The sequence below is a fragment of the Mastomys coucha genome, unplaced genomic scaffold, assembly GCF_008632895.1.
Source record: "Mastomys coucha isolate ucsf_1 unplaced genomic scaffold, UCSF_Mcou_1 pScaffold22, whole genome shotgun sequence".
Classification (NCBI taxonomy): domain Eukaryota; kingdom Metazoa; phylum Chordata; class Mammalia; order Rodentia; family Muridae; genus Mastomys; species Mastomys coucha.
In genome coordinates this window covers 179,803,810-179,825,339 of record NW_022196905.1, presented here as the reverse complement: position 1 = coordinate 179,825,339, position 21,530 = coordinate 179,803,810, and the positions used below count along the sequence as shown (strand labels likewise).

Genomic DNA, 21,530 nt, shown 5'->3' with positions numbered 1-21,530 from the left:
AAAAAAAAGTAAGAGCCAGGTGTAGAGATGAGAGCAGCTTGATATCCGCAGCTGGTATCAGCCCACAGGTTACAGCCTGGGTGCCTCCCAGGAGGTCCACAGTAATCAAAGACACAGGAGAGATCTTTGCTATAATACCCAACAAAACTTTCAATTACCAGAGATGAAGAAACCAAGATATTCCATGACAAAAACCAAATTTATACAATATCTTTCCTCAAATCCAGCCCTACAGAGGATACTGGAAGGAAATCTCCAACAAGAAGGGTAACTACACCCAAGAAAACACAAGACATTAAACATTTCACAACAACCCAAGAAGTAGAGAATCATACATACATAAACCGCCTCCAGCAACATAAATAACAGGAACTAACAATCATCTGTCTTCAGTATCTATCAATATCAAAGGATTCAATTCCCTAATTAAAAAAAAAAAATACAGGCTAACAGACTGGATACACAAACCAGATCCAGCATCTTGCTACATACAAGAAACACACCTCAGTAACAAAGACCAACACTACCTCAGAATAAAAGGCTAGAAAAAAGTACTCCAAGCAAATGGTCCCAAGAAACAAGTTGGAATTGCCATTCTAATCCCAATAAAATAGACTTTCAACCAAAAGTTATCAAACAAGATGGAGAAGAACACTTCATATTCATCAAAGGAAAAATCCACCAAGAGGAAGTCTCAATTCTGAACATCTATGCCCCAAATGCAAGGGCACCCACATTTGTAAAAGAAACTTTACTATAGCTCAAAACACACACTGAACCTCACACAATAATAGTGAGAGACTTCAACACCCCACTCTCACCAATGAACAGATCATGGAAACAAAAACTAAACAGAGAGGATACCGCAATCCCCCTTGGAAGAAAAGGAAATGATCATAGAGGTGGAGGGAGGGAGGGAGAGAGGGAGGGACCTGGGTGGGAGAGAGGACAGGAAGGAGAAAGGGGAACAGGATCAGGTATGGGGGAGGGGACTGGAGAAAAGTCCAGAGGGCCAGGAGAATGAATGGAAATAGGCAGCCTCGAGGTGGATAAGGGGACCCTCTGGAAAGTACCAGAGACCTGGGAGGTGAGAGACTCTCAGGACTCAATGATAGTGACCTTAAGCAAAATGTGACATTGGGGACAGGGAACTCAAAAAGAGAGTCCACCTCCAGTAGAAAGACAGGGCCTCAAGTTAAAGGACTCAATTATCACCTATAGTCCAAATTTCTGACCCAGAAGTGTTCCTGTCTAAAAGAACTGCAGGGACAAGAAAGGGAGAAGAGACTGAGGGAAGATCGATCCAATGACTGGCCCAACTTGGTATGCATCTCATGGTGGAGGAGGTGGGGAAGAGGGGCACCAAGGCCTGACACTATTACTGATGTTATGATATGCTTACAAACAGAGCCTGGAATGGCTGTCATCTGAGAGATCCAACAAGCAATGGACTGAGACAGAAGCAGATACTTACACCCAACCATTGGACCCAAGTCAGGGACCCCATGGTTGAATTAGGGGAAGGATTAAAGAAGCTGAAGGGGAGAGCAAGTGACCCATAGGAAGACGAGCAGTTTCAACTATCCCAGATGACGGAGTCACCAACTAGAAGTACACTCAGGTCCAAGGCCCTGGCACATATAGCAGAGGTCCGCCTGGTCTGGTCTCTGTGGGAGAAGATATACTTAATCCTGGAAAGACTTGAGGACCCAGGGAAGGGGGCGAGCTGGTAGAGGGAAGCACCCTCTCCAGGACAAGGGGAGGGAGGAATGGGATGAAGAACTGTGGAAGGGGGCTTGGGGGCGGGGGCCAACAAATGGAATGTAAATAATTTTTTAAATAATTAAAAAAAGAAAAAGAGAGCCAGGTGTAGTGGTGAAGGCAGGAACAGATGGGTCCCCGCAGCTCCTTTGCCTGTCAGCCTACATCTAAGCAGGGAGCTCCAGGCCAAAAAAGAGCCCATTTCTCAAAAAGAAAGGTGGGAGGTAGGTAAAGACAGACAGCAGAGGTTGACCTCTGGCTTCCACGTGAACTAGGAAGCAAACATGCACATTTGCATGCACACAAAGGTGGGCAGACAGACAGACAGAAGACAATGACCTACACACCAGTGGCACTGGAAAAATGGGTTCTAACTTGTAGCTTTGGCAAAGGCACCGGGGAGTCTTTACTCACTTTTTCTCAGTGTTAGATAGTATAAGACAAACACCTTGGGCAAAAAAGTGATCCCTACCCTCTATGGTGCTTAATATTGTCTGATTGATGGACTCTAGAATCTCTAGGAGAGAAACCTCTGGGTGTGTGTCCATAAGGGAGTTTTCCAGTGTAACTTTACTGCTGTAGGAAGATCCGTCCCAATGGTGAGCAGCACTATTCCATGGACTGGGACACTGCCCAGAAATAAATAAACAAACACCAGCAGTGTGTACCACTTTACCTCCTGACTTCAGATTTCATGTGGCTAGTGACTAGCCTCCTCACTGTACCACTGTAAAGGACCACCCTCAAACCGGGGGCCAAAATTAACACTTTCTGCTTCCTGGGATCGCTCTGGCCACATATTTTGTCAAAGAAATTTGACACACTCTCATATTCTGTGACCAACACAGGGTATACAGTTTGAATGTTACTTATAACTGAGATTTTCCTTGGCTTAATTTCACTTGTTTAAGCAATTTAATAAACAGATACCCTAAATTTAGAAACTAGATTCTCTAAGTAACCAAATCAGTCTGCTCTATAGCTGCTGCATTTTTTAATCATTTCAGAATGAGAGAAACAGGACCCCCACAAACGGAAGAATGAAACCAGCACGACACCTGTCACTCAGCTTAGAACAATCAATGCAATGGATTCAAGTAGGCTTACCTGCATGGCCTGACAATATAAAACTACCACAAAAAGAAAAATAGCATCCAAATGTGTACTCATAGTAAACATTTCCGGTATTGAATGGCTAGAAATTTTTTTAGAGAAGTTCTCTAAAGCACAGAAAAATGCAAAACTAGACGAGCAATCATCACCACAGCAAAGGAAACAATCAGACTGAACATCCTGCGGAATAGAAAATAAATGTCAGCTATATGTGAGCTTAGCATCCAAATACATAGGAAATCTGAGAACCACAAAAGCACAATAATAGTAATAATAATTTGATTTTAAAATGAGCCATAAAATGAAACAGACATTGATCAGAACACATACAAGTGACCAGTACATGTATGAAAATTTAAACATCACTTTTAAAAGAAGTCAAATCAAAATACACTGAGCTGCTACCTTTCTATAGTAAAAATGGCTACAGTCAGGAGATAGCAGTGCTAGGGACAATGTGGACAAAAGGAATCCTTCTATATTGTCAACAGAAAGGGTAAACCAGCACACACATTACAAAAAAACAGTGTCAAGCTTCCTCAATAAACTAAAAATAGAAAAGAAAACCTAAGATGATCAGTCCCTTCCACAGCAAAGGGAATCACTATGTCATAAAACTGCACGCACAGCATAACCTGTCAAAGCAAACAAATAGAAGTGACCCAAGTATCTTATATACCACCTACTGGATAAAGAAAATGTGGCATATCTAGGTAATAATATGCTTTTCAACCATAAAAAGAATGAAACACAAACAGAAAGCCAGGTCCTGTAAGTAGCAAGGTGAGTTCACAGAAGTGCAGACAGCAGGAAGGAGGGTGGGCTGTGGAAAGCAGATAAGAAAAGAGTGTTGGGAAAGCTGATCAGTGGGTGTTAACTCTAGCTAGTAAGAAGTTCTGATGTGCTGTCATACAGGTGGGTGACTAAAGATAACAGTAATATGCTCATCGTAAGGTAATAACGTTAACCTGCTAAACCTATCACAAACATTATTTAGCACATATTAAACATCACTAGGAGTCCCTATAATGTATACAATGTCTGTAGGTTATATTCACTTCATTAAAAAACAAAAAGACACACTTGAAAGGTTAAAGTATCAGCTATGAGCAGAAAAGCAAAAAAAGCACAGAAAACGTAACAAGGATATTAAGTGGTAAAGGGCTGGGGAACCCTAAGGAACAATAACTATGGAAAGACATTTAGAAACATAAACCCTGATGTCAGTAGCTCTGATTTCTAGTCACACTCTGTTATTTAATCTAAAATATGATATTCCCACTCTAAGATTACAGTTATTATGTTTTCCACTTTCTCTAACATCAAAGTATATGACTCATATGGCTGGCGATGTGAAGCTACACTAAATTATAGTGCCATTAGTAAAGGATTAGACTTTAATTTAGCCACTCCTCCTCCCCCTGAGGATTCCAAGAGAGAAAATACACAGGAAACAATAGCAAGACAAAACTCAACCACTCCAGTTTTATGAATATGAAAAAGGTCATTTAGTCTCCTGGAGACTCCAATTTTTAACAAAAGGTGGGTCATTCAACATACACTCCTCTAGGCTAAGAATGTGTCACACTGGCTACACAGTCAAGGGCCTGGGAAATGTCACCATAGTAGGCCCAGAAATGCCAACACTGAGAGCTGTTGAGGGCTGAGTAAGTTTTTAAAGCTCTGTACAACCTGTAACAAACACAGGCTAAGGGGTGTCAGTATCCTGGGCCTACTCAAGAGCTACACCACCATGGAGTTCCATCTGCTCTTATTAGCAGATGTCTGTAGCTGCTCACAGCTAAGGAACACCAACATACAGAACTGTCAGGCAAGCACCGGATCGATGCCTCACCGACCCAGTATTGCTATATCCAAAGAACAAACGAGGGACCCCAGGCAGGATGCAAACAGAATCACTCACTGCTGTGACAAGGAAAGTCTTCTGCCATCACCTCTGCAAGGAGGGCAGGCTGGTTTGAGCTAGTCAAGATAAGGCCTGCTGCTTTCAACCAGCCTTCTGCGAGCTATCAGATAACGGCTAGAGTATACTACACATCTTCACGTGTGGCTGGGCAGCAGCATGGTAACTACTAGGAAGTTCTGAAGTGTGTACTATAATTATAGGAGTTTTCTTCCACTTCAGTTCTTAGCTTAAAATATACTATTCACCAACATTTGGTAAAATATTAAAGTCTCACACAGAATTTCCATGTAAATTCTCTTAACAAATTAATGACATAGACACATGTTTTTAAAAATGGAAATGCTTCCATTAGGACCTGCAAAAATTTGGTCATCTCTCAAAAAAATGTCTGTAAGCTACTCAGGCTTTCGAATGTTTGTTTGCTCTCACTTACATATTATAGCCTATTTGGTGAGGCACATTTTGAGCAGGTGGGATAAATTATTGTTACCTTCTGTTGTGTGTGAAACTAAATCCTCTGGAAATCACTTTACAGCACCTTTTTGACATAATTGGAAGAGGTCATTAAAAGTTAAAAACAATTCTAAATAAAGGTGATTAACTGATAAATGGTAATGATGTCAAAAAACAAGAAACTGTTTTTAAAAGCCAAGCAGAAAAATGTACTAGCTATGCAAATGAATACTAATATGAACCCAAAATTTCCCACAAAGTCCTATCACCTAGTATGAAAGAGTTTCAACTGTTTCTGTAGTTCCAGTCACATGATTAAACATAATTAAAGGAAGCATAATTAAAGGAACTATAAAAATCTTCAATCTTCTTTACTACTCAGTTACTTCACTTGATTGAATATATTCTAAAACAGAAAATATATCAAAACTCATTTCAATGAAGTAGATGTCACTTCATGAAGAAATATGTATAAACACATGCATAATACACACAGGTGAACACAAGCACACAACAATCTATGGACTATCACTAACTCTTGTGTGATGGAAAAGCCCTTCTAGAGAACTTCAACCACCCAAGATTTTAAGATTTCAGTGTTGTCTTAGTCAGGGTTTCTATTCCTGCACAAACATCATGATCAAGAAGCAAGTTGGGGAGGAAAGGGTTTATTCAGCTTACTGGAAGTCAGGACTGGAACTCAAGCAGGTCAGGAAGCAGGAGCTGATGCAGAGGCCATGGAGGAATGTTCTTTACTGGCTTGTTTCTCCTAGCTTGCTCAGCCTGCTCTCTTATACAACCCAAGACTTCCAGCCCAAGGATGGCACCACCCACAAGGGGCCCTACCCCCTTGACCACTAATTGAGAAAATGCCTCACAGCTGGATCTCATGGAGGCACTTCCCCAACTGAAACTCCCTTCTCTGTGATAACTCCAGCCTGTGTCAAGTAGACACAAAACCAGCCAGTACAAGTGTTTTATGATATGACAATTCATTAGTGGCCATACATTTTATTTTTGTAGTTTATTTAAGAACAATTAAGTTACATGTCAGAACTCTATCATATTAACATTTCTTTATTCAGGTATTACATAGTAGTAGCTGCTATTTATTGATCATTTGAGAGTGTGTATTACTCACTGTTATTGACACTTTATACAGTCTTAATCTCAACTCCTAAAATGTAGGTTCTTAGTGTCTGGATTTGAAAATAAGCACACAAAACTTCAAGGTTAAGTGTTTGCCAGGTGTCTACGCAAAGATCCAGTTGGGAAGACTGGACCATATATGACTCAATGGTCCATAATGGTAACTGTTGCTGTCATAATCACTATATTAAAAGCAAATACTACCCATTTTCCCAGGTTAGCTTTAGATTTTAACATGGTTTCTGTCTTAAATAGGAAACATGCTCATGCCAAAGCTGCCACTCTGATACAGATGTCAGTAACATCTATTTTAAATTATGTTCCAACTGCTGTGCTTTCTGACTCAGTGCTGTAGAATCTTATACTGGCAATGAAGTTCTTAAATCAGAGGGGAAAAAAACAGTGCATGTACATGTGTGGGTGTGCAAATGCCATAGTCTATGCCTTGAGGTCACAGGACACTTAGCTATAGGAGTTGGTATTCTCCACCATGACAGTTCTGGAAATGAAATTCAAGTCATAAGCTCTGATGGCAAATGCCTCAACCTGCTGAGCCATCACCTCAGTAGCTCCTAATCTTTCCTTTTTACAAAATATCTTGTCTAATCAACATTTTAAGGATTTTAAGGAAAGCAGATATGTACTTTAGCATTAGTTGTTAAATTATAGCAAGTTTCCCAACATTTTACATATTGAAATAGTCTCATGATTGGAGATGCTAAGAATCTATAAACCTGTAAACTTTCTAATATCTTACCCTACAACTTATAAAGTGGCTCTGGTGACATTCTTGGGTGCAAAAAAGGTCACAAACAACATGAAGTTCATCATCAATTACTATTGCCTTCTGCTTTGTATATCACAACCCTACCCCCCCCAAAAAAATAATAAACTAAACTGTCTGCTACAAACTACTACCTTTCTCATGAAGTGAATTTAAACCTCTGAAAATACATACAAGACACAAAGTGCTGGAAAAACCTATCTATCTTGTAGTGCGATTTCAATTTAGTAGTGGTGCTTTGCAGAAGCACGTCTTACCAAAATACCAAGAATTTTGTACAAACAGGAGGAGGAGGAAGAAGAGGAGGAGGAGGAAGAGAAGAAAAATCTCAAGGTGGGGGAGGGAGCCACGAAAGGCAGTTCTTAATACTGAGGTTGTTTCAAGCAAAATTGATGAGAGAGCCCTGCAGCTGTTAAAGAGCATTTGCTTCTCTTCCAGAAGGCCTGGTTTCAATTCCCAGCACCCACATGATAGCTCACAACCCACTGTGATTCTAGTTCCAGGGGATCAGATGCCTCCTAGGACACCTACCCAAGTGGTACACAGATGAAACACACATAACATTTCATTTCTTTTTAATTAATGAAGAAGAAGAATTACTATTTACACGTGATTATTTTCTTACTCTCTACCCTACTAATGAAATTCTGGTAATAAACTGAACCAGATGCATATTACGAGTCTTGTGACTTGTATAATTTCAACAGTAAAAGCCACTTTCAAAGATATAAACAAAGTACTCTTAACAAACTGGTCTACAACTAAAATTCTTTTTTTATTAGACATTTTATTTACATTTCAAATATTATCCTATTTCCTGGTTTCCCCTCCGAAAACACCCTATCCCTTCCCCACTCCCCCTGCTCACCATCCCACCCTTTCCTACTTCCTGGCCCAGGCATTCCCCTACACTGGGGCACAGAACCTTCACAGGGCCAAGGGCCTCTCCTCCCATTGATGGCCGACAAGGCCATCCTCTGCTACATATGCAGCTGGAGCCATGAGTTGTAAAAATCTTACAACTCAAAAATAAATGCTTCTATGAAGCCACCAGACCAGATGTCCATATTAATTCTACAAAACTGAGCTTGAGTTATTCTACAACTCATTTAGATACGTCAAATCTCAGCCTCCGACCTAGAGATAGGCTGAAACTAAAATCAGGTGACCCAAACTTTGCAGAGTAAAACATAAAAATGTGATTGTTCTCTCGACTACACACAGAGTCGAACACAAAAATAAGCATTCAGTTAGTTCTACAAGGGAACTATTAGGAATACAGAATGAATAGCACACTCAATGTGATGTCTTAACATAAAAAGAGCAGAATAAAGAGTAAATATAAATAGTTCCTCTGTGCTAGCAAGTACTTCCCCTAGGCTATTTTCACATCCAGCATGCCCTTTAGGGACACCAGCATCCAAAGTCCGGCCTACACCTGAAGCACACAGCACAGCCATGGTCTCTGAAGCACCGACTTTCAGACTCCGGCTCACACTTCCAGGTCTAGGAGTATAGGGTCACCCTCAGCATCCTTACAACCCGAGGCGCCCAAGGGACACGCCCAACCCGCTCCCGCCCACGTAGCTCCCGCCCCCGGGCGCCAGCGCCCACGTCCCCGCTGCCTAGCAACGCGACGGGGCTTCCTAGCAACGCGGCAAGCTCCAGCCCTCCCCCGCCCTGCGGCGCCCGCCCGCGGGATCCAGCCTACCTCCTTCTTCTTCTGTCCGCCCCCGAGCTGGATGCAGAGCAGCAGCAGCAAGAGGAGGAAAGGAAAGCTACCGGTAGGCAGGTAGCGCAACCGGCGGCCCGCCTGTCTCCGGCGTGAAGGAGCGGCCCTGGCACTCATGGCCGCAGGGCTGTGTCTCCTCCACGCGCGGTAGCCGTGCGCGCCCAGCTCCTACCGTGCCCGCGCCCGCCGGGCCAGCCGCCAGCAGCCTCTCTGGGCCAAGGCCTCGGGGTGGCAGCGGCTTCTCCAGGGAGCTGGGTGGAGGCTAAGGACGCAGAGGAGGAGACTGACAGCGCATCCGGTTCACGGGAGAGGGACCGGGAATGGCGCGGGATGGAGCAGGAAGTGGGCGTGGCGAGAAGGCGGCTCAGTGCGCGCGCGTCTCAGCTGCTCTCTCAGGGGCTTCCTGTGTGCCAGCCTCAAGGAGTAACCCCTCGCTCTCACCTCTGACCCGACGCTGGGCTGCTCTCCAAACACACAGGGGCGCAGGAGTGTGCAGTGAGCCGGTTGATCCAACCTGCCCTCTGGATCAGGAGGAGATCCCGCTGCCTTCTTGCACCAGAAGGCTCCAATCGCATTGAGGAGTAGCTAGGGACCCCTATGTGACTCCTCTTGAGCCCCCTACCACACTTGACATACAACTTAGTTGTCTGGATGCACTTAAGTGTTCTACACTTTACTAGGGGTTCTTCCACCTTCCATCAGGGCCCTTAGAAACCAACCTGGCTAAAAGCCATTCATTCACTATTCAATGGAGTTATCAGCATTGCCCTAGAGACTATCAGCATTTTTCTTTTCAAAAATGAATAGAGCATAATAAATGCATTTTATACAACCATTGTTTTTCTCTACCTCAAGATTTTTTTCTCTTGTACAATCAACATCTTTGATAGTCTGATGAAAAACCTAAAGACATCATTTAAAGCACTTTTAACTGCATAAATTATATATACATACAGAATTATTAAGGAATCAGTTATAAAGCAAATATTATTAACATTGAAATAATTCATTTTGCTAGCCAACAAATATTTGTAGTGGGAAGATATTAGACAATATTGTAAGTATGAGAAACAACAGGCTGACACTAGGCATAACAAAAGGTCACAAAAGTACAAGGGCTTAGCTAATATGTCACATGAGATGGAAATAGTGCTCACATATGGCAGCTCACAGCAGTTTTAATTTAGTGACTTTTGACGTAGTGACCACAGCATTCCGTGTTACCTGTAGTACCTAGGCTGTGATATGGCAAAGTTGGTTTCCATAGGAAAGTAATACATACTGCTGATTCTGCATAGTGTAGGATGAAAATAACAATTTTGTTAAAAAGTCAATTTAAATGGGGTAATTTTTCTACTACATGGTTCCCAGATGCTCTGAAATCTCAAGGACTCCATACAAAAAAAAAAAAAATGTTTGTTCCACAACCACAGTAAGGAGGTTTTCGTAAACATTTCATAAATACATTAACACTCAATATTTATGTGGTACTACTAGAAAGAGGTGAAGCAGAAATTCAAACTTTGGCAGTTCAGTCCTGTAACCATGCACATGCTACATAACCTTATTTAAATTTTTATTTATTTTTATTTTATGTATATGAGTCTTTGCCTACATATGTGTACCAAACGCATGCCTGGTGCCTGCAGAGGCCAGCACAGGGTATATGAGCACCTAGAACTGGAGTTATAGATGGTTGTAAGCCATCATGTGAATGCTAGCAATTTAACTCTGGTCTTCTAGAAGAGCAGCCTGTGATCTTAACTACTGATCCATCTCTTAACCCATCGCTGTTTTTAAAGGAGATCATAAAACAAGTAACTCTTTCATGATTCTCAGGCTTTTGGTTTCCCAAAATCATCTGAACATTCTGTTCATATAAGTTAGTTCAGGTTTTTTTGTTTGTTTGTTTGTTTTGCTTTGGTTTTTTTCATCTTGGTGTTTAGGCAGGGTTTCACTCTCTAGCCCTGGTTATAACCAAGGCTAGCTTAAATCATCATTCTCTTGCCATTCCTTTCTAGATGCTGGAAGTATAAAGATATACCCATCATACCTAAACTGGGCACTTCTTCTTCTTCTTCTTCTTCTTCTTCTTCTTCTTCTTCTTCTTCTTCTTCTTCTTCTTCTTCTTCTTCTTCTCTTTCTCCTCCTCCTCCTTTTTCTCCTCCTCCACCTCCTCCTCCTCTTTCTTTTTAATGGTATATAATATTATGGTTTTTATTGGATATTTTCTTTATTTATTTACATTTCAAATGTGATCCCCTTTCCTGGCTTCCCCCCCTCCCAGAAACCCCCTATCCCATCCTCCCTCCTCCTGTTTCTCTGAGGGTGTTCCTCCACTCATCTACCCACTCCTACCTCCACCCTCGATTCCCCTACACTGGGCATCTATTGAGCCTTCATAGGACCAAAGACCTCTCCTCCCTTTGATGCCTGACAAGGCCATCCTCTGCTACATATGCAGCTGGAGCCATGTGTATTTGTTGGATGATGGCTTAGTCCCTGGGAGCTCTGGGGGGTCTGGTTGGTTGATATTGTTGTTCTTCCCATGGGGGAATCCTCCTCCCTTGCACTCTGTCCTATGGTTGGCTGCGAACATCTGCCTCTGTATTTGTAAGGCTCTGGCAGGGCTTTTCAGAAGACAGCCATAACAGGCTCATTTCAGCATGCACTTCTTGGTATCCACAACAGTGTCTGGGTTTGGTAACTGTACATGGGATGAATCCCCAGGTGGATGGCCTTTCCTTCAGTCTCTGCTCTATACTTTATCGTCATATTTGCTCCTGTGAGTATTTTGTTCTCCTTCTAAGAAGGACCTAAGCACTCACACTTTGGTCTTCCTTCTTCTTGAGCTTCATGTGGTCTGTGAACTGTATCTTGGGTATTTGGAGCTTTGGGTCTAATATCCTCTTATCAGTGAGCTGGGCACTCTTCTTTAGAGAAAACTTAGACAGAGATAAAGTTGAGTATAAATTATTCTTAATTATAGGGGCACTCATAATCAGAAGAGTTTCAGAAAGCTCAACTCCACAAAGAATTAAGTTGAAGCCAAGTAAAGCTATTTCCTGATTGTCCATATCTATGTTATTTGGCTTTTGAAGTATTTAAAGTCTTTAATTAATAAGACTGTGCTTATATGGATATAGTCTGATAGGAGATCCTTGACATGTAACCCACCTACTAGTTGACTGTGGGGCTATTGTCTGTGGCTCATGTCATAGGCCATCTAGGAAAGCCTATGGTAAGCAAATGAGTTTTCTGGAGAGGGCCCATCATTCTGCAATGACTGTGGTGTGTGAGCTCTCAGATTCAGGGTCCTAAGAGACTTCATCCCAGGATTGCTTCTCACTGAAGATATGCCTAACAATTTGTGGGCCTATCTGGGCAGATTTCCGGCACAATCAATCTGAAGATATATTTTCATGTAGTAATGCTTTGTAGACAAATTGATGACTTTATAATTCCTCATAAATGATTTTATAGAATTCCTAAATTGATACAAATAATCTTATGCCCCTATAGAATAAAAGCTGCAAATAGAGTTCTGTAAGCCTTCCCGACACAGGCCAATAGCACTAGGAAAATGAAGCAGGCTTGGAAGAAATTTACAATAATAAAAAAAAAATTCCTTCTAGGTTAGTAGGACCGAGGCCAATATCTGGCAACAAAAGATCATAAGCTGGGAATGGGAAATTGATTGTGGGTGCAAAGACAGAAAATAAATGATGGATGAGTCTATCTCTACAAGACTTCAGAATACTATAGACCCAAGACAGGTGGTTTGTCTTTTGACAAAACCATGCTACTTGTGACAGAAGAATTATTGCTTTAAACTTAGAGTGAATTTAAGGAGCTAATTACGGATAATGAATATTTAGTCCAGAAAGACATGTAAACACTTCTGCTAGAACGCCTTAAACATTGGCAAAGTATGACATAAAGCATTGCCTTAAACTTCCTATGAACTTATGAAATATAAAAAAAAAACACACACACACAATCAATTATCCTGAGAAGGTATAAAAATTAAGAACTACAATAAAGTATGGGGCTGGAGAGATGGCTCAGCGGTTAAGAACACCAACTGCTCTTCCAAGGTCCTGAGTTCAATTCCCAGAAACCACATGGAATCATCTATAATGGGATCCAATACCCTCTTCTGGTGTGTCTGAAGTCAGACAGCAAAAGTGAACTCATATACAGAAAAAAAAAAAAGATTAAAAAAAAAATAAAGTATGGTGGAGCTCTTTTTCAGCTTCATCTGATGTGTATGTTTTCTGTGTTCCTGATTTTCTTTCTCCTTTTTTTTTTTTCTTCTCACTCTGGCCCACAAAGAGTTAACAAACTCTAGTCCTCTAGTCTAGACAGCTAGGGGTCCCTGAGTGAAAGAGAAAAGAACCCAAGTAAGTAAGTTTCTTCCCCCCTGCTGCTATGAGCAGGAGTAATTTCCAGAAGCCAAGAGCCTTTGAGCCTGAATAGCAAGACAGAGTAAATTGCCAGAAGTCATCAGCTTTGGGCACTGACCACCCACATCACACTCATTCAATGCTGCCTCAGTTTACCCAGTAAAGTCAAAGCTGGTCTTTGATAGGGTCATATAAAAAATGTGGGGATTTGAATAAGACTGGCCCCCTTAGGCTCTTATATTTGAATGCTTAGTCACCAGGAAATGGCACTATTTTAAAGGATTAGAATGAATGGAAGGTGTGACCTTGCTGGGGAAAGTTTGTCACTTGGCTTAGGCTTTGAAGTTTCAAAAGCCCAATTCTCTTCTCACCCTTTGTATCAGGATGTAGCTCTCAGTTACCACTCCAGCATCTACCGGAATGCCACCATGTTGCCTGACACAATAATAATGGACTAACCCTCTGAAACACTAAGCAAGTCTCCAGTTAAATGCTTTCACTTATTAGTGTTGCCTTGGAAAGGATGTCTCTTCACGGCACTAGAACAATGACTACTACAGAAGAAATATTTGGTGTTAGGAATGTGCTGTCACCCGATTTCCCTACCTCCACTCCTGTTAGCCTTTACTCCCCTCAAAGAATATCTCACCGCTTTCACCTCAAGGTGTTAGCAAAGAGCCTCAACATTTGTCTTTTTGGGTACAAGAGAAAATATGTAAATAGCAACCACATCATCCACATCAATATATATACTCAATAGGATCAAAACCCATCATCCTGCCCTTTCCCTCCCAAATAGATCTTCATTTCCTTACAGTAATTAGAATCACCATCCCAATGACAAAAGCTTAGGCCCTCAAAGCACCTCCCCTTATTCACCTGATCCATCTGCAATTAACAGTTTCTGGGTGTTTTGTTTTGTCTTTCTACATCTACAGTGTTTCCAGCTGGTTTTTCCTTTCCAAATGTGTGACTCCATCACTCTTAATAGCAGCATTAAACAACCCTACAACAATTGCTCCTATCCATTTCACTCTATTATCCTCCTCTTTTACCATAAACCCAAGCTTCTAGCCCTGCCTCCTTACATTTTACAGAAGTCCCTATAAGACAGAAGCCTGTGTAATGTTGACAACCTGTCATCACTAGAAAAAGGGTAGCATTCCATGTCCTCAAGAACTCATTTATTTGTCTGTCAAGACCTTCCTGAACTCGTTTTCTATTTTCTCTTCTAATTTCTCACTGTTTTCTACTTAGCTGTTTTGTTCCTCTTAAATATGTCATTTACGCTCTGTCACTTGGCTCTGCACTGATGATCTCATTGGTGTAAACATTTTCACCTAGATAAAAGTTCACATCTGTGCTGGCTAGTTTATGTCAACCTAACACAAGGCATTGGTATCTGGGCATGTGAAGGAGCCTGGAAAGCATGGTCCAGATGGGCAGCAATCTGGGTCCACAGCAGCTAAGATAGATTTAGTAAGTAATAACTTGGGATTATCGGAGGGAGGTGGATTAGTCACATGGAGATTAGGAAGTGGCCCAGCCATTGAGCTGATAAGGCATATCAAAATATAAAGGTTGTGTGTGCATGTCTTTCATTCAGGAACCCAGAACATTGGGGCAGCTAGTGAGAGAATACACCACTGCCGGGTTTTATTTAATCATTTCATCCCAACACACTAAGTATCCAGTAAGCATGACTGTTGTATAGCTTTGGCCTCAGCTCCTGATCCCAAGTTCTTGGAATGTCATCTTTAATTTCTTTCAGCAATGGGATGTGCCCCCAAAGTTGGAAGCTGAAATAAACCTCTTCTCCCAGAAGATTTTTATGGAGTTTCATCACAGCAATAGAAATCTCCACCTATCAATTTATTTATGCCAAAGTTCAGATCTCCTAAAATGTTGCCTCCATTTAAAAAAAAATCTATAAAAATATGAAGCTCCTTAGTCTTTACATATACCTTAAGTTCTTACAGTATTCCATCACCAGTGCTATCATTGTATGCCATTATTTCTACTGTCCCCATTAGTCAGCAGGTTATACTTAGGCTCCTCACTGCCTGATGTAGATGCTTTGTTCTTGCCATTGTCAAAAGTATTCTAAGTAGCCCCTATAATGCCAAATGGCTGCATGCAAATTTCACTAATCAGAGAGTAACTACATATTATACTCGGAAAACATGGAGGAACCAAGTGTCTGACCTGAGTGAGGTGCCATTTTAGATTGAGAAGACAATAGGAGATATCCAGAGGTCCAGGGGTTTACTGAATTTTTTTTGTTTGTTTGTTTTTAAATCTTGTGGCTGTCAAAGTTTGGCAAATGGTAACTGATGTTAATCAGAGAGCGACAAAATGGCCTGGTATTGCTCAGAAGGGACTGAATAAGTCATTTCTCATAGACTAAAGGAGAAGTTCTTGTGCAGATTTGAAATGATGGTAGTAGATTTCATTGATCTAAAGAACTTGAATGTCTAATGATATTTTCAGAACTCAGCCTTCCTTGACACTGAATCAGAGATGGATTTTTGAATATTTTTCTCCTTGTAGATGGTCCCTTAATACAGACATGACAATAAAGTAGTCCAAAGATGTAGGTACTTCAAGGTCCAGATAACAAGTTCAGAATAAAGCAATCTAAATCTGATTAGTTGACTAAAGCCCAAGTAGAATACATGCCTAAGAAAATAAATAATAACCAAAAAAGAGTGTCTAAATATCACAATCAAATGTTAAGCAAAACTCTGACCAGAGTGAAACCTAGTTCCCACCGATGCCTTGTTTGCACATTTGAACATGTAGAAATCACCAGATCTTTCCAATGCACACATCATTCTTAAGTCTAGTTTCTTGATTAAAAACAGCAAGTGTGTGCCTAACCAACACTTAGGCCATACTACTACTAACCATCAGCTAAACACTGCCAGGAGCACATGTGAAATTCAGCCAATTTGAATACTGGTTCCGTGCTATGAAATACTAACACAGAACTGTGCAGTTGTAGAGAAACAGTATCAGAAGAGCTCATTCTATGGTCCAGACTTTATCTGGACGTGTTCAGAAGAATTCAACAGTGTGTGTATCTCCAGATGAAAAGATGTTAGGGGCTGGCGAGATGGCTCAGCAGGTAAGAGCACTGACTGCTCTTCCGAAGGTCCTGAGTTCAAGGATGGATTCGTTTTGGATTAGGGTGGGAAGAGGAGAGATCAGGTGATGGAACAAGAGGAAATCCGGGGAGAAACAACATGGATGAAATCTCAGAGTGGTTTTGATTTGCATTTCCTTAATGGTTAAAGATGTTGAACATGACTTTAAATGTTTTTAACCATTTGAGATTTCTCTGTTGAAAATTCTCAGCTTAAGAAAATAAATTTTGGGCTGGTGAGATGGCTCAGCAGGTAAGAGCACCGACTGCTCTTCTGCAGGTCGTGAGTTCAAATCCCAGCAACCACATGGTGGCTCACAACCACCCATAATGAAATCTGGCACCATCTTCTGTGTACTCATTTCTAATAATAAATAAATCTTTTAAAAAAAAGAAAATAAATTTTATATAAATATTTACTGAAGTGTTCTATAATAAAAGTGATTTTGTAATAGTATGATACATTTTATTCAGTTATTCCTAAACTATCTCTTACTAATAAATGACATTTCAAAGTCCTATGACTATAATCAACAGCAACTAAATTGTTATCAATAACATTATCAAAACCCAACCTAATGCTATATTGGATATCAAATTAAAATATTCTATTTTGCATAATTTAGGGCATTTGCCAAGAGCATTTGTATATGATCTAAGTATCGCTTGATTTGCGCCTTAGGATTTAGATCAGGACTATTGTATATTTATATTGAAATTCATTGCTAAACATTCTAGGAAGGAATTTACCAGGTGAAATTATAATAGAAAGAACATGCACCTGTGCAATTGGATGCCATCCTGTATTTGTGTTTGGGATGTTTTCAGAAACAACCCCAATCATATGAGTTGGTTATGTTGGACATTTGATTATCTCAAACAAACAATATTTCACTTATTTTTCAGCATGCCCCTATAACCAGAGAGGCCAGTGGAATACACAATAAGCCCAAGAAATATAATGTCAAAGAGCTCTGCATTATTTAATAACTTTGGGGAAGGAAGGAAACTAAACATAGAAATAGGGAGAAAATTATTTTCTTAAATTCTGCTATGTTACATACTCTAGAGACAACATCCATGGTATGGATGCTTTCTGGCAGAATGCAACCAGAATTTTCCCACCCTCAGTAAGAAAATTCATTTTATCTTAGTGAAATGATATGGAGGGAAGGTGGAAACATGGGACAAATGATTGAAGCTATTTAATTTAAACAATCTGTAGCATTGTTTTTAAGAGAAAAGAATCCAAGCAGGTTGCAGGAGTATAGAAAGAGCATCTCTGAGATTCCAGAAATAATTGAAGAAGGAATCTGCAGAGCCAAAGAACCATTGGAAAGGAAACTCTAAAGCAAGGTGAGCCACAGAGATAATGCTGCCATTCGTATTATGTCAAACAAATTGTCTTGGCTTGGATAGATGTGAGCTAGCTGCAGAATACGGAACAGTGGATTCTGATTTGTGTTTCTCCAAGTTTAAGAAATGCTACAATTTGTTAGCATACGAATGACCACCAGTTCGACTAACTTTGGTTTCCTTTCAATTATCCTTTCTTTGGAATTATATATAAATGTGCAAATACAACTTTTTAATTAGTAAACTATATTACCAAGTCCTTGATTCAATAACTTTCTTCTCAATTTATTTTCTATGCTCACTGAGTGAGCTAAAACTTGCATGTGCCAATAATTTTATTTCACTGAATAAATGTTCGTCCTCACCTTGTCATTTTCAAGGAAAGAAGTGATGGATAGTTAGGTTTTTGAACATAAGAAATGCCGAGTTGGGTATATGTTACTTCCATATTAACAAAATTAAGTGTTTAATTGTAATTATAATCAGTCATTAAGTTTTATTGGTGGAATATGGTGACATAGCCATTTGATTTTCCACAGAGTTCTTCATCTGTTTCACCGGCTAACTTATTAAGAAATATGTCAAAGGATATTTTTAGTTGATGCAATGAAGACTTCACAGGAAGTTCTAACTTTTAAAGTACATATTGATTCTATTCCAAAAGCATCATTTCATTTATATAAAAATGTGTGTGTTGTATGTGTGTGTGCGCATGTGTGTTTATAGGAAAAGGCAAATTGTATGTGGAATAACATATATAAAAATCTGAAAAATTCCTGCCCCTTGAGGTGGCGCCTGTGTGGCTGCTATGTCGCATGTGCGTCATTAGGTCGCTAAGAGGAGAGAGACTGTGTCTACACATAGTGTTCTGACCTGTGACCATCTGAATGGTTAGTAGTCAAACAGTCCCTGTAAAAAGCAAGAGACTACGACCAATCTGATGCCAGGCAGACTAGAAGAACCCTGCCTGGAACCTACTGTAACATTTGGCAAAAGTGAGCCATAGAGAGATGACCCTTGCAAGGAGCCACTAAGGTGAGTTGGGTGAGGAGAGAACCTAGGATGACCACCAGACCTGCTCCATGGGGTCTGGACAGGGAGCTAGCTTGAGATGACCACCAGGCTTGGGAGTGGGGTCGGGAGAGACTATGCCTGAGATGACCCTGGCCTGGTACCATAATGCAAGAATGTGGAATAGCACTCCTGAGACTACACCTGAGAAGACGCCAGACACCCAAAGAGCCCAGGTGCCTCTAAGAGGAGCAAGTAGGTGGTGGCGAAATGGAAGGGAAAGCGAAACAGAGGGGAGGCAGAAGTGGAGACTCGAGGGCAGTGGGGGAACAGCCTGATGTGAGAAGCCAGTGTTGTTACCTGGGGTCATGGCGAGGTCCTGGCCTGTTCTGTCTGTATATGTGGCCCTTCAGCAACACCAAAGCAGTACCAAAGGCCAGCAGGACATCCCTGATCTGGGTTGCTGCCTGGGGACGTGTTAAAGTGGTTCCACCTCCTCACCTAGGCATGGCTGGGGTTTAGGGGTGGGGGTGGGGTTGGTCCCTAGCCATCTGCAGAGCGGGTCTCCACATTTGGGGGAGTTGCAGGTTAGCTGGCTAGGTGAGGATGGGAGAACTGACCTAGTCTCCCCTATGGTGGCATGCCCAAGAGAGAGATACCTTCCTCCTCTGGCCCTCAGTACTGTAGCTCCCAGCAGCCACTCATAAGAATGGGGTTTCTGGAATGGGGGTTAACGCCCGAATAATTTGTGGTACCGGAAAGGCGGGAAGGGTTTGAAAAATTTAGGCTAACGCATGGTGTGCTTTCAGTCCGCCATCATTCATTGAAATCACCTTGTTACAAGCAAACAGGTAGATAGGTAAAGCAAAACCCCTCCCCCAAGTTCGTCAGCAACTTGGCCCAGTCAGCAGCTTCATCTTCAGTCTCTGGAGGCGGGCTTAACTGGAACTTGGAGAGAGATGTGGCAATTAGCAGGAGGTGACCAGAGAGGCGTGGCTATCTGTGAATGGCAGGGTCTGAAGAATCAGCCCTCAGCTGTAGGAAGGTCACAAATACATGAGGCAGGCAGGGGACCTATCCCCTGGGGTCATGAGAGCAGGAGAGCTACCCCTGCCCCTCACCTGCTGCAGCACTTGGGTGAGTGGGCCCTGTCTGTATCTCTCAACTGGGCAGCACAATAGAGCTAGACCTAGATGTGGGGGTTGCAGGTGAGCTGGCGCCCAAGGGCATGAGTGCAGGAGGGTGATCGCTGCCCCTTGTCTGCTGGGCACTGGTGGTGTGGATAAAGGAGAGATGTCCTCCTCCCCTCGCTTGTCCCTTGTCATCTACGGCAGGCAGCATTAGGAGAGTGGAAGAATTGGCCATGTCCCTTACCAGCTGCAACACTCAGGAGAGCAGACCCTGTACCTCTCCTGGCCAGCAAGGAAAAGACAGCCCTAATTATAGGGGCTGCTGGTGAGCGAGCAGGCTCTGAGGGTGTGGGAACAGGAGAGCCACCAGGCTGACCAGTTCAGATACAGCTCAGGCCCAGATCCAGGGCTTTGAATTGGCTCACCTCACAATCTGCCCCATCCATGAACTGCTGGAGTGGATGAAGGAGCCAGTCCTACATCTCTACACCTATAGGTTCTTCATGACACAGGATAACAGCAGAATATCTGAGAGGAGATCCAGGAGGTTCCAGTATTGATAGAGTAGTAGAAACCAGAGGCCTCTTACCAGACCAATGAGTCACTTCAAGGAACATTTGCAAGTAAAGAAGTGTGGACAAAGGGTGTACTGTGGAAACACTGTGACACATGACAGCTTCCACAAGGAAATTTTTTTTTCTTTGTTGGGGGATGGGTTACAAGAGTGGAGAGTGGGTATGAGGGGAGGGGAAGGCAGATGAAATTGGAGTACATGATGTAAAATTCACAAAGAACCAATAAAAAGTTTTATTTAAATTTAAAGAAAAAACAAAAACAAAAAATTCCTTTTGAGACAGAGGCTCAGTATGCAGCCTTGGTCGACTTAGAATTTTCTATCTCTATAAAGGTGACCTCACAGTCAGAGATACTTTTGCCTCTGTCTTCCAAGTACTGGAATTAATGGTACTTGGCCTCAATTATTTTTAACTAAGGGATTTATTGTGTTCAATTATTTAGTTATTTTTCAATAGGGTTTGTTGCATGGAGTGCCTTTCCAAATGAAAACAAAATTGGCCTCACACAGATAGTGTGAAGTTAGTGATGTAGGAACTAATAATTTTAAACTTACAAGAAAGTGGTTTTTCTTCAGAAGGGAACTATTCAGTAACATACATCAATGTGTATAGTATAGCAAACTTTAGGTAACTGGAATTTTTGAAAGGGAATTTTCATTAGTCAGTAACTCAAATTTATTTTTTACATGATTAGATAGTATATAATATATAATATTTATGCTTATGTAGATACATCATACATAACATATTATATAACATATGATGTAATATAACATAATATAATTTAAAAATCTTACAAATTAAAATACAAACCCAAAGAAATATATTTAATACTTAAATTGTACCATGTATCGTTTTTTTACAATTCAGATGCTTCAACATCAAGTCGCAATTTCTCAACAGAACTGTTTTGCCTTTTCTTCTGATGTGCTGAGTATTCTCTTTGCCTCAACGATTCATTGTCTTCTTCATGCAAGCTTCCAGCCCT

The 21,530-nt window shown here is 41.3% G+C and overlaps 1 protein-coding gene and 1 non-coding gene across 4 annotated transcripts in view; one reads left to right on the top strand and one right to left on the bottom strand.

Annotated features, from left to right (window-relative positions):
• Tusc3 (tumor suppressor candidate 3) overlaps positions 1–9,275 on the bottom strand; it is a 136,700-nt gene extending 127,425 nt beyond the window's left edge. For 2 of the 3 annotated variants that reach the window (XM_031339562.1, XM_031339564.1), the window contains exon 1: positions 8,899–9,275. In XM_031339562.1, coding sequence (XP_031195422.1) covers positions 8,899–9,036 — 138 coding nt within the window. In that variant the 5' untranslated portion in view covers positions 9,037–9,275. The remainder of the gene's footprint in view (positions 1–8,898) is intronic. The other variant, XM_031339563.1, reaches the window with a different exon arrangement.
• A 9,326-nt stretch (positions 9,276–18,601) lies between these two features.
• LOC116071805 lies at positions 18,602–18,733 on the top strand. Its single transcript, XR_004111169.1, has one exon. It is a non-coding gene; the product is annotated as a small nucleolar RNA SNORA17 (small nucleolar RNA).
• Positions 18,734–21,530: the final 2,797 nt, after the last annotated feature.